Raw genomic sequence first — 13,617 nt, 5'->3', positions numbered from 1 at the left:
TTCTCTATTACCTTCCTTACTTTATAAATGTTAAAGTCATATCCACAAAGTTATTTTTCTATTCTTACCATTAAAAATACAGTTTAACAACATAATAAAATAACAAAATTTATAAATATTCTAATTATATCTTCTTATATAATTCAATTTTCACATTTTCCATTTATTTTCAGTCATAAGAAGATACATCCACTAGTTTAAAAATAGGCATGGAGTACACATAAATGAAAGTTTTTTGAAAATTTTCCAGTAAAGTTTTAAGATTGGGCTGACATTATGAAGTCACTTGGAACTACAGAACTTTCAAGGGAGTCAGTAAATTGAGACAATAGTAATAATGTAGTAGAAGTGACAGGTAATAGAAATAAAAATGTAAGAATGGATTCCAAAACTTGGTAAAATCATTTTATTTAGTGGGTTCTTAAAAATAGGAACAGTTTACTAAGAAAACAGGATTATTGGGGGAAAAAAACAATTTCACAACAATCATAGACCTAAATGTATTTCATGTTATAAGCTTTTTTTTTTTTTTGTAATAGGTAACCATATCACCTTACTGTCCCTGATAAAATTTACATGCATTTTAAAAAGAAATATTTGCATGAAAATATTCCTAATAACTTATTAATTACATTTGGAATTAAGAAATCTCTCAAGAATACCTGGAAATTTGAATTCCAAAAAATATAATGTCAAATATTTGTCAATTACCTTTTTTGGATGCTTCAAAACTGTCATAGAGGTTTATCTTTTGGGTGTCATAAGTTAGGGTGGTATTGGGTAATAACGTTCTATTTCTATTGATTGTATTCACAGCAAATCTGAATGCAAGCTCTTCGGCTCCCATTGGGCCAGATTCCACATATTCAAAAATGCCACCTGGAAAAAAGAAAGAAAAGTCATACAGTTCTTAGAAGATAAAGAAAATGTATAAAGTTTTCTTTACTTTTATGTATGTATGCATTAATGTGTGTGTGTGTGTGTGTGTGTGATTTGCTTAAATACATGGAATTTGTGCTTACTTTTTCTGTGAACTTGAATATTTGAGATATGCCCTTTTAGATAAATCCATATCATAAAAATTTCTTTGCTATTGTTATCATAATTTATCATAATTTAAATATGATTTTCCTTTTTTCTTTCAATAATTCCTTCTTTTAGTTCCTAGGTGTATATAGATTTTGCCTTAAGTACCGAGCATTATCCCTCAAACTTTTGCACAGTTCCAGAATAATAAATACTCTATGCTGATATAAAACTAAAGTTAAGCATCAGGAAAATAATATTAAATATGTCTCCATTAATTGACAAATCAGAAATCTTTACCATAATTTCTATGGCACATACTGTGCTAAACGCCCAAAATACAAATTCACTTGCAAATTCTAACAAATGAGCTTGCAAGAAAAGACAGCAAAGTAGCATTTCTCTATTTGTTCTACTCTAAGTCTTTTTTAGAAGATACTTGGACATTTGTGAAAGATAACTCTCTCCAACAGTGCAAATCCCTTCATCAGTAAATAATAAGGAAGCATATAATTTAGGCCATAAAATATAGAGTACAATTCAAAAACATGTCTTTTCCATTTGTCACCTTTCACCAGTTATGTCTTAATCCAGTTTCCTCATTCTTGTCTCAGTCTTGCTGCTTCTTAATATTCTCTCTATTCAGTTATGAGTGACCTATGGGACCTTTGCTGCCAACAGAATCTCTTCTTTATTGTTACTTTGGTAATGGAATGAAAGTGTGAGCATGTGATATTTGCCACTGCCCAACCTCTGTCTTTGGGAAACTAGTACTAATTTAACAATAGAGAGCATTTTTCTTTCTCCCTTTCAAATTTCATTCCATGTACTCTCTGCACAGTCATTCACAAACTAAACTCCCTTGAATATGCCATTTCCACAGTTTGCAATTCATACCTCATCAAAAGTCTTCTGACACATAAACCACAAACTACTTATTCTAAAGTAGTAAGAATTTATGGTATGGTAACAATTCTAAATTAGCAAGAATCCATGGTATGGTAATAATTCCTGTAAACATGAGAAATTAGGAGTCAACAAAATACCACAGTACTCAGACAAATTCATATTTGGAAAGAATTAGAAAATTTGTTATTTGACCCCATATTAGTTTGAAATATTTCTCTTATTCTTTCAACTAAATTAATGGTATAGTTACCAGAGCAATCAACTTACTGTGAAATAGTTCTCTGAATACAGTTAAAGTCTTTAGAGACTTAGGCCAAGCAAAACAATAACAATTTACATGCCTACATGGTGTCAAGAACCAAGTCAGATGTCACATATATATGGAGGAGAACAGTGGTGTGAGCCTAGACTCTGAAGCCAAACTGGGTGTACAATCTTTGTCTGCCACTTGCCATCCACGTAAAATTGGCCACTGCTTAAATCCTCAGTCTAAATTTCTTCATCTCTAAAAAGAGTATGATAATGAAGGTGACTGCATAGAGTTGTTATAAAAATTAAATGTTATAACAAAGCACTTAATTAGACTGGTGGCTGCCCTAGATTAAGCACTCCATAAGTGTCTAAGGTTTCACTGAATCTTCAAAGTAATCCCAAGTAGTTTTATTTTATAGGAAAGAACTCTTTTGGCCCAAGATCATATAGCTATCAAGTGATAGAGCCAACATTACAATCTGTTCATTCAAAAACTTCAAAGCCCTTGCTTATTCTAGTATAAACTAGTATTTTTCTTCAAAATTTTATTCAGGTAAAATATACAAAACCTCCTAAAGGTGAGACATAATGACTTTAATAATAATATATAATTAGAAATGTAAGAGTCTACATATGGAACAGGAAAATAATTGAGCAATTATAAAGTACTTCTTAAATTTAATTAGAAATAAACTTTCAATTATAGAAATGCAAACCTGAAGTTGTTTCTTAATGGCAAAATAAAATGAAAAACTAAATCTTCTACTTTCCTCAGTTCAAATTATAGTTTTTATGTGATATAAATACAAAAGACAAAAGAAGTATACAAAAATGATCAATATTTGATGACAGTAGGATAAAATATTCCTATTCTTTATCTCTCTTGAAAACAAATAATTCAAATTCAAGTTTACATATTTATTACTGGTTTGAATATTTAAGGAAATCTTCATAATTCCCCAAGATAACCCATTTTATCTTAATTAAATAAAATAATTAATTTTTATTGATCCAAAGCCAGAATTGAAAATTTTGTATATAAAAATCAAAAATATCAATGTAAGCTTTCTAAGCACAATATCTTCTATAACACCTTCTGGCCATGTTAACTCAAAGGAAGGAAGGAAGGAAGGGAGATAGGAAGGAAGAAAGGAAGAAAAAAAGAATGAATGAAAGAATGAAAGAAAGAAAGAAAGAAAGAAAGAAAGAAAGAAAGAAAGAAAGAAAGAAAAAGAAAGACCACTACTCCTATTTTGTGGAGGGCAAGTATGGACAGTGCAGTGAAAGAATTTAGCAAAGAATTACTTTCCAAAAAATATTGGGTGGGTGCCTTAAATTTATGTGGGAAACAGACAGAGCTTTTGTAATTCTATTTAAAGTTTTGGAAAGTTTAGTAACATCTAACATAATAATTGATCAAAGAAGAAAAAAGTACCATCACCATATTAGATGGTTTAAAGTCACCTGATAGATATCATTAATTATTCTTGATTAAGAAAATATTTTCAGAAAAAAATAATGGAGTCATAATGAAGCTTTACTAAGATAAAAATCACATATTAATGGAAATATTATATGCAAGAGTAAAACAGAAACAAAGTCCCAGTAATGTCAGGAAAAAGATAAGAATGTCTACAATATCCACTTTTACTATTATTCTGGAAATTTTAATAAATGTAATTAGAAATAAAAATTACTTATTAGAACATAGAGTTGCATTTTAATTTCATTCTATATATAGAAGAGACACAAATATCATTTGCCAATGGCATTTAATAACGATGAAAATAACAAAATTGAGAGAATTTATCATGGAAAAAACCTCCCCTAAAACAAATATTAAACAAATGAGTTCTTTAGGTAGAGGAAAAATGATCCCAGAGGGAACCACTACACTGCTTAAATGTATGAAGTATAAAGAAAGGGTAAATATGTGGGTGAAATCAATAAATTTTAACTAAACAAGCAAGAACAGTAACATCTTATGATGTTTGTAATGAATTTAAATCAAAGTACATTCTAATAACAACACCAAAGTTGAGAAAATCATAAATAAAATTAAAGAATGTTAATGTTCTAGCAATGTTGGGAGGATGATAAAGATAATTATTTTAGACTGTAATAATGCAACAATACATATTTAAATTTCTAAGATAAAGACTAAAGTAATGAAATAACATATGATCAAAAAATTTAAAAGAAGAAAAGTGACTTAAAAAAATATTTTATTTGTCCAAAAAGAATCAGAAACATAAGTAAAATAGAGAAAACACCAAAAGAATTAGTAAGATGATATGTGATCCAAAACAAATGTATCAGTAATTACATTAAAGGTAAATGAAATAGATTCACATTTTAAAGTTTAAGATTACCCAACAGAATAAAAAGGCACAAAACTGTAAGCTACCTATAAGAGTAAAAGTGAAAAATAAGAAAAGAGATGGGTAAAGATTGGTTCTAAAACCACACTAACCAAATAAAACCTGGGGAAGCTATTCCAATGTTAGATAACATAGACTTGAAGAGAATAAAGGATGTCTATCATAATGATAAAATTCAGACTCTATATACACTAAAAAACAAAACAAAAAACAAAAAACAAAAAAAAACCAAAAAAAAACACTCCAACATATTGACAGGGCTGGAAGGAGATACAGATCATAGTGAGAAACATTAAAACACCACTCTTAGTAGCTCACAGAAGAAGCAGACAAAAAAAAAATCAGTTAAAATTTAGATGATCAAAAATATTTGACTTAATTAACAAAGATGAAACACACTACCTCAAAATGACAAAATAATTTTTTTCAAGTGTATGTTTACCAAAATTGATTATAAGCTAGGCCATATACTAAATCTCAACACATTTAAAAGGACTGAAATAATTCGGAGCATGTTCCCTCATCATAGTGATATTAAACTAGAAATAAATAACAGAAAGATAACTTGGAAATCCCAAATTTAGAAATTAAAGAACATATGCCTCAGTAACTCATGGGTTAAGAATGAAATCATAATGGTTATTACCAAATTGGGGAACAAAATAAAACCATTTGGCACTTAAAACTTGTAGAATACAACTAAGTCCATGCTTAAAAGAAAATTTAAGACTAAAAATAAAAATTTAAATTTAAAAAATAGAAGACTAAAAATCAATGATCTAAGTGCCATCTCAAATATCTAGGGAAAAAAAGAACAAATCAAATCCAAAGGAAATAGAAGAAAAAAATAATAAAGATCAGAGAAGAAATAAATAAGATAGATAAAATAATGTAATAGAAAACACACATACAAAGCCAAACTTTGGTTATTTAAAATATTATTAAAATTTCTAAAATTTTAATGAGTCTAATCAAGAATAAGAAGATAGAACTTAAAAAAAAAGTTGCACACCAACTCTTCATGAACATATAGATGCAAAAATCCTAAATACAGCAGATTGAATCTAGCAAAATATAAAGACAATAATACATCAAACCAAATGGGTATGGAGGTTCCTCTAAAAGTTAAAAACAGAACTACCCTAGGATCCAGCAATTGCACAATTTATACAAAATTGTGTGTATAAAAGAATACAAAAATATTAATTCAAGGGGTTACATGCACCCTCTTGTTCATGGCAGCATTAGCTATAATAGCCAAGTTATGGAAACAGCCCAAGTGTCCACTGACTGATGAATGGATAAAGAAGATGTGGTATATGTATACAATGGAATATTAACCATAAAAAAGAATGAAATCTTGCCATTTGCAATTATATGGATAGAACTAAAGAATATTATGCTAAGAGAAATAAGTCATTCAAGGAAAGACAAATACCATACCACATCATTCATATGTGGAATTTAAGAAACAAGACAAACAAGTGAAAGAAGAAAAGAAGAGAGAGAGGTAAACCAAGAAACAGACTCTTAACTATAGAGAACAAACTGATGGTTACCAGAGGGGAGGGGATGAGAGGAAAGGTGAGATTAAGAAGCGCCCTTGTGATGAGCACCAGGTGATGTATGGAAGTGTTGAATCACTATATTGTACACCGGAAACTACACTGTATGTTAACTAACTGAAATCTAAATAAAAATTTAAAAAGAAAAAAAAATAAGTGGGGTTTATTTTAGGAATTCAAGATGTGCTTAACATTTGAAAATAATTCTATATAGTTTAAAATATTAAGAGAAAATGGAGAAAATGGAATGATCTTTTTGATAATTACGACAGTATCATTGATAAATTTCAGCTTCAAATCACCATTGAAAGCTCTGAGCAATTGAGAGATAGAAGAGAACTTCTAAGCAGATACAGAGTATCTATAAACAACCTACATCAACCATCACACTTACTGTATAATGCTGAAATCTTTCCGCTTAAGACTGGAAATGAGGGCGCCTGGGTGGCTCAGTGGGTTAAGCCTCTGCCTTCAGCTCAGGTCATGATCTCAGGGTCCTGGGATCGAGCCCCACATCGGGCTCTCTGCTCAGCGGGGAGCCTGCTTCCTCCTCTCTGCCTGCCTCTCTGCCTACTTGTGATCTCTCTCTCTCTCTGTCAAATAAATAAAGAAATAAAATCTTAAAAAAAAAAAGACTGGAAATGAAATAAGGGTGCTCACCATGACCACTTTTATTTAGCATTGTAATGTAGGTCCTCTTTAGTGCAATGAGTAATTAAACTAAACTAAATAAATAAATAAATAAACATAATAAGTTTTGAAAAGGAAGAAACAAAATTATGGTTATTCTTGGATGAAATGATTGTATATGTAGAAAATAATACAGATAAATTACTAGAATTAAAAGGACGAATTTAGCAAGATTTTATTGGATATAAGATCAATGTACAAAAATATATTTCTACATATCAACAACAAAGCAAAATGAAAAAATGATGAAGTATCAATTTCAATAGCATTAAAAAACTTTAGATATGTTGAAATATAACATAGGATGTGCAAAATATTGTGGTGAAAAGTATAAAACATTATTGAGAGAAAATAAGAACTAACTAAACAGGGATATACTAAACTTATGAAATAAAGAACTCAAGATTTTAAAGATGTTAATTCCCCACAAATTGTTCTATAGTTTGGTATAATCCCAATCAAAATCACAGCAGACTAAAATACATACAGAAATGCAAAGGGCCTAAAATAATAAAAGCAATCTTAAGAGAAACAAAGGCTGGAGGGCTTATGCTACCATATTTCAAGAATTGTAATAATTAATTCAACTATAAATTACTCAATTTTGGTATTCGTATAAAAGTAGACTAATAGAGGGGCACCTGGGTAGTTCAGTCAGTTGTGTCCAATTCTTGATTTTGGCTCAGGTCATGATCTTAGGGTGGTGAGTTCAAGCCCCATTTAATACTCCAAGGTGAACATGGAGTCTGATTAAGATTCTCTCTCTCCTTCTCTCTCTGCCCTTTCCATCCCTAGTTGTGCTCTTTTTCTCTTTATTAAAAAAAAAAAAGACCAATAGATAAATAGAACAGTACATACAATCCATAAACAAACATTCACCTATATTGTCACTGACATATAAGTGATAATGTTATAGTGCCAAAGAAAAAGAATAGTATTTTCAATAAATATGTCTGGATCAATTCAATAATCACACTTAAAAAACATTTCAATCACATGGCTGAATGTGAAAATTAAACAATAATGTTAAAAACAAGCTAGGAAAAGATTTAACAACAAAAAAAAAGACAAAAAGTATTAACTATAAGGTATAAATATGATACATAAGACATTAAAATTAAGAATTTAAGTTCAAGAAACAATTCAGAGGATGTGTCTATCTGTGTGTGTGTAGGTAAGACAGAGATTCATCTTTTGAAAATATTCATAAAAAGAAAACAACAGTCAAATCAATAGAAATGTGGGTAGAAAACTTGAACAATCACTCTCTCCTAAAAAACTCAAAGGGACAGTAAACATACAAAAAGGAGTTCAATTTCATAGTACTCTGGACAATAAAAATTAAAATTACAGTTCAAAACAATTTTACAGACACTCAAATGATTACAATGAAAAAGACAAGTAGTATCAAGTGTTATTGAAAATGTGGAGCAAGTAGACCTCCCATGCATTGCTGGTCTCTCTAGAAGCTGGTACAACCTGCTTTAAAAGTTGTGCTTCAGGGTCTTCTAACATTGAAAATCCACAAACCCTGTGGCCAAAATTGTACTCCAGCATACACACCCAACAAAAAGTGCATGCATGTCCATCAAAGATCATGTATTCGGTAACCACATGCAAAAATATAAGATGAATCTCATAAACAAAATATTGAGTGAAAGAAGTCAGACACACACAAAAAATACTGCTGTTTGAAATCATTTTTCAAAAACTTCAAAAAATAGTGGTGGGGTAAGGAGGGTACAAGATGTGCTTCTGAGGTGCTGCTGATGTTCTGTTTTTTAACCTCGGTGTTTGGATATGTTATTATTAAAGCTCTACTACTCTATAATTTGTGCATTTTGGTACATATGAATCATCTTTTAATAAAATTTTATTTAAAAAAACAATTGCTTGAGATGCCTGGGTGGCTCAGTTGGTTAAGCAACTGCCTTCGGCTCAGGTCATGATCCCGGGTCCTGGGATAGAGCCCCACATCAGGCTCCCTGCTGATCAGGGAGTCTGCTTCTCCCTCTCCCTCTGCTACTCCCCTGCTTGTTCTCTCACTCTGTCAAATAAATAAAATCTTTAAAAAAAAATTGCATAAAAGCGCTAAGGCTCTTCTAAGTTCGATAGCACAAGCGATAAAAATAGTCAATATTGCTAAATGTAACTGGAGTGTTTGAAAAATAATTATAATCAAATACATAAATATGATTAAAGAAAGGGAAATAAAAAAATATACAAAAGTATATTAACAGAATATAAACATAACATTTAAAAAAAAAGAGAGGGGTGCCTGGGTGGCTCAGTCAATTAAGCATCTGTCTTCAGCTCAGGTGATGATCCCAGGGTCCTGGGATTGAGCCCCACATCTGGCTCCCTGTTCAGTGGGAAACCTGCTTCTCCCTCTCCCTCTGCAACTCCCCCTGCTTGTGCTTGCTCTCTCTCTCAAATAAATAAATAAAAAATTTTTAAAAAGGTTAGTATCTTCAATATATAAATAACACTAACAATAAAAATATGATCACTGCAACAGAAAAATTGGCAGAATATGAATAGATAATTTATAAGTAATATATGCAAATTACTGAACATATTAAAATGCTCAAAAATAGGAAAGACTAAAACAAAGAATTTTTAGAGATTAAATTTATTTAGGTGTGTGAGAAAAGCACAGTTGAAAAGAAAAAGAAATTGATAAACTTTTTTGAAAACCTTTATTTAAATCTATCAGGCTTTAAAAACATCATACACTTAAGTCTGCTAATTCTACCTATAGGATGTAACCTGAAGAAAAACATTGGTCATTTAGCTGTGAGGATGTTTGCTTTGTTCATAAGAACAATATGATTAGAGGGGCACCTGTGTGGCTCAGTGGGTTAAGCCTCTGCCTTCAGCTCAGGTCATGGTCCCAGGGTCCTGGGATCGAGCCCCATATCGGGTTCTCTGCTTGGTGGGGAGCCTGCTTCCCTCCCTCTCTGCCTGCCTCTCTGCCTACTTGTGATCTCTGTCTGTCAAATAAATAAATAAATAAAATCTTAAAAAAAAAAAAGAACAGTATAATTAGAAATGCTCTAATCATCCACTGGTAGACACAAATTATGGTACATTTAATTAATTAAATAATATGTATCTAGCAATTTCTATATTCGATAGAAGTTATTCAATGACAAAAAAGCTTTATAAGAAGTTACAATATATACTTATGCATAATAAAGTATTAAGTATGGTTTATTTCAGATGACAGGCATTTGATTAATTTGCTTCTTTTCATTTGTTTGTACATTTTATGTATGTATGTATGTATTTATTTACTTATTTGTGAAAGAGAGAGACTGTGAGAGCAGGAACGGGCAGAGGGAGGGGGAAAGAATCCTAAGCAGTGTCCACACCCAGCCCAGAGCTAGATACGGGGCTCCTTATCAAGACCCTGAGATCATGACCCCAGCCAAAAATCAAGAGTCAGACACTTAACCGACTGAGCCACTCAGATGACCCTTGTTTATACATTTGAAATTGTTAACAATGAATCTGTGTTGTTATTCTTTTTAAAAAAAATGAATAAAATATGTTTTAAAATGAAGCTAGACTATTATTATTAAGGGATAGCAGAAAACAGGAGAGTAGCTAAAGGACACTATGAAATCTCTGGGTGTTTATGCATTTTTCTTTTATGATGAGAAAGACAGCAAGTTTATATGATGGGGAGAGAACAATAGAAAGAGAAAGGTAACAGGTAGAAAAGAGGGTATTACTGATGAAAAAAGGTGGCTCGGGAGCAAGAGAAGATCCAAATCCAAAGGAAATGGTAGGTATACCTGGGGAGAAGGACACTTCATTCATTGAAGCAAGAGGCAATTATCTGTGATCTGCTGATGTGAAGATGGGCAGGACACTGAAAGACTTCAGATTTTATCTATTTTCTTTGTGAATCAGAAAATAAGGGCCTACAAATTTGATTCTCTAAGGAAGAAATCAGCTATTTTTTTTTCCTAAAAGTATATCTTTGGCTTTAAAAATTGCTAATAAAAAACTGAAAGGCAAAGCATTTTGTCTATCTGTTCATAAACCTACAAAAGGATAATTGTTCACCTGATTTTGAACAGATCCTTTTCTTTTCTCTTTACATAGCTTGAGAAAAATAATACCCATTTTGCACTACATACCTTCTATAAAAAGTGCTTCCAGACTTATTAATTTTATTATGAAGTGTCAGAAGTGTACATAGCATTTCATAAGCATGTGGTACATGAAAAGAGAACTGCTACCCTAAGGAGTTCAAAAATCATGTTTGGTGGGTAAAGTACATCCCAGAGTAATAAAGAGCACAGAAGAACTATATGATCCTAAAGAAGCACTTTAGTAACATAATTACGGGTTTTCCTGAGACTTGTACCAAGGTTCACCCAATTTCACATTTTCAAGAACCTAAAGCTTACTTTCTCATTATCATCAAATTCCCTATTCTCTATTGGATACAAGTAACACTCCACTGCTTTCTTATACTTACCTTTGGCTTTTGAAAATTAAAAAAAAAAAATCAGCTACAATAATCATTCTCACAGCTTTATTTTTGTTTAGTTTTGTTGTTTTGTTTTTGTGTGTGTGTTTTAATTCAGAAAGAGTCACCATTATCTCACATAACCCCTATATCAAACAATAAAATTCCTCCAGTTCTTTCTCCAAGCTTATTGTAAAAGTTAATAGCTCTCGTCACTCTGTAATAGGCTTGAAAAAGAAAGAAGAAAAGAAACAGATGAGAATAGATTTCCTTTCCTTAGGTCTATTTGCCCTACCTTGTTTTGTAGATATGAAAGAACAAATGGCAAGGAATCCTTTGTTTACACAAAACTCCCCAAAACTGAAACTTTTACTATTTCATAAAAGCAATATAAAGCAAGACTTGAAATAAAAAGTTTTACGTTAGCTAATTGCTGAAGCCTCTCCAAATCTTTTCTCTTTTAGATCTATTTAATCTACTCCTGAGGACTGTATGACTCATAAACCTGTGACAGATGTGCCAACCAATATCACATGTAATTTCTGAGATGGTTCAAATAGGTCCTTTCTTAAAGTAAGTAAAAATCATCATTTTATAGATGTTTAATTTAATAAAGAAATCAATGTTATGAATGTTATTCTCTCAGTAGACATGCTAGTTTTTTCCCATCAACTATTATAATAATCTTATTTTCTATCTAAATAAATGCAAAACATGTTCTCTTCACTTTAATTTTGTACAAATCCTTATCCAAAGGATAAAATCAGCATGCTTTTTTTGTAAATGTGAAAGGCTATTTTTAAAAATGCCCTAGATATTAAATGGCATTAATAAATTGTTTCTTTTTCTCCTTAGGCAAAATGATGCTATAGTGGTTTTATAAGAAAATACTCTCGTTCTTAGGAGATTCATGATGAAGAGTTTGGGTGTCATAAAAACAAAGATGGAAAAATGTTAACAATTAATTAGTTAATCAATGTGGTAAGTATATGAGCATATATGTTACCATCTGATCTTTTCTGTGTATTTTTAAAGTTCATAATAAAAGTTTGGGCAGGGGGAATAAAAAGAGGGAGAAGAAATAAAACTCTTATACTTACTATTTTATTACTGCATGTTTTTAACAGATTTCTCAAAAAGACCATTAAATTAATCTGCAAGCAGTTATAAAAAATACTATATGGTCAAATTGTACTATTATTGTAAGTATAATAGAGAGAGGAGTCTAAGAATGACATAATCAATAAATCACCTGGTCTACACATCCTTTGGATACTTAGATTGCTTCTACTACTGCATATGGGTCTCCTGGAAAGGTTAATTTGCTGCCATTTGAAGTTTTCTCTTACTTCCTGGGAAAGCTCTAGCACTGAGTGTCTCTTACTTCCTAGGAAAACTCAAGCACCAAGTTCTTCTACATATTAATCCATCATCTGTTTCCCAGATCCTTCTGATCATTTGCTCTGATTAGAATAAATTTAAGCCCAATTTTCATATGGTCATGATCCAGAATTTGAAAACAGATAGTATCTTCCTGCTGTATTTTTTTTTCCAGGTTAAAAGTTTCAAATCTTTTGCTTATCACGAGTATTCTAATCTTTCATTTTTCTAGTCATTTCTTCTCTGAAAATACTCCAGTGTATCCACAGTTTATTGTGGGTCCGTTTTTTTAACCATATTCCAAGTGGGTCCAAGCAAAGCAAAGTACAATGGGGTTGTCAATTTGCTAAACTCATGTAGTATACATAACATAAATAGATTCTTTTTAGAACACAATATCATAATGTTGATTCCTCTTAAGCTTATTGTTAAAAAGTTTGTTTCTAATGTACTATTTTTTTTTAAATTTTTCATATATGTCTCTGATAAGTATTATCTATTTATTGTTGCCTAATTTTCTAATTAAGACTATTTGGATTCTGATCTTATCATCAACTCTTTATTAATATTAATTTACTCAGAATTCTAATGCATCAAGACCAGTACTAATACTACAGAGATATAAGAAATGTGTTTCTTTTTACTTTGCTATGAGAATGGCCATATTTAGTTTTGTTTCTAAGTCCAAGTCAGTGATAAAAATGATGAGCAAGACAGAGTTAAAGACAAAACCTCATATCTTAACTCAAGAATACCCCACTGGAGGCTTTTCCTACTATTAAACTAGCTAGTGATCTTAATTATTCTAGCTAACAGTTCATTGGTTTCTACCATTTCCGCTGGAACATCACTGTAATCCTTTCCACATGCATAACTAGGTCCAAATACTTGGAAGTACGTCTTCCATGCCGTAGTAATGCATCTCAAGTGG

At 31.1% G+C, this 13,617-nt stretch overlaps 1 protein-coding gene across 4 annotated transcripts in view; it reads right to left on the bottom strand.

Moving 5' to 3' along the window:
• Window positions 1-13,617, bottom strand: part of GRIK2 (glutamate ionotropic receptor kainate type subunit 2) — a 639,603-nt gene that overhangs the window by 395,326 nt on the left and 230,660 nt on the right. For all 4 annotated transcript variants that reach the window (XM_047734793.1, XM_047734792.1, XM_047734790.1 and 1 more), the window contains exon 3: window positions 712-879. In XM_047734793.1, coding sequence (XP_047590749.1) covers window positions 712-879 — 168 coding nt within the window. The remainder of the gene's footprint in view (window positions 1-711; window positions 880-13,617) is intronic.

The sequence above is a fragment of the Lutra lutra genome, chromosome 6, assembly GCF_902655055.1.
Source record: "Lutra lutra chromosome 6, mLutLut1.2, whole genome shotgun sequence".
NCBI lineage: Eukaryota > Metazoa > Chordata > Mammalia > Carnivora > Mustelidae > Lutra > Lutra lutra.
The sequence above is the reverse complement of the archived record's forward strand: the minus strand, read 5'-3'. Positions and strand labels throughout refer to the sequence as shown.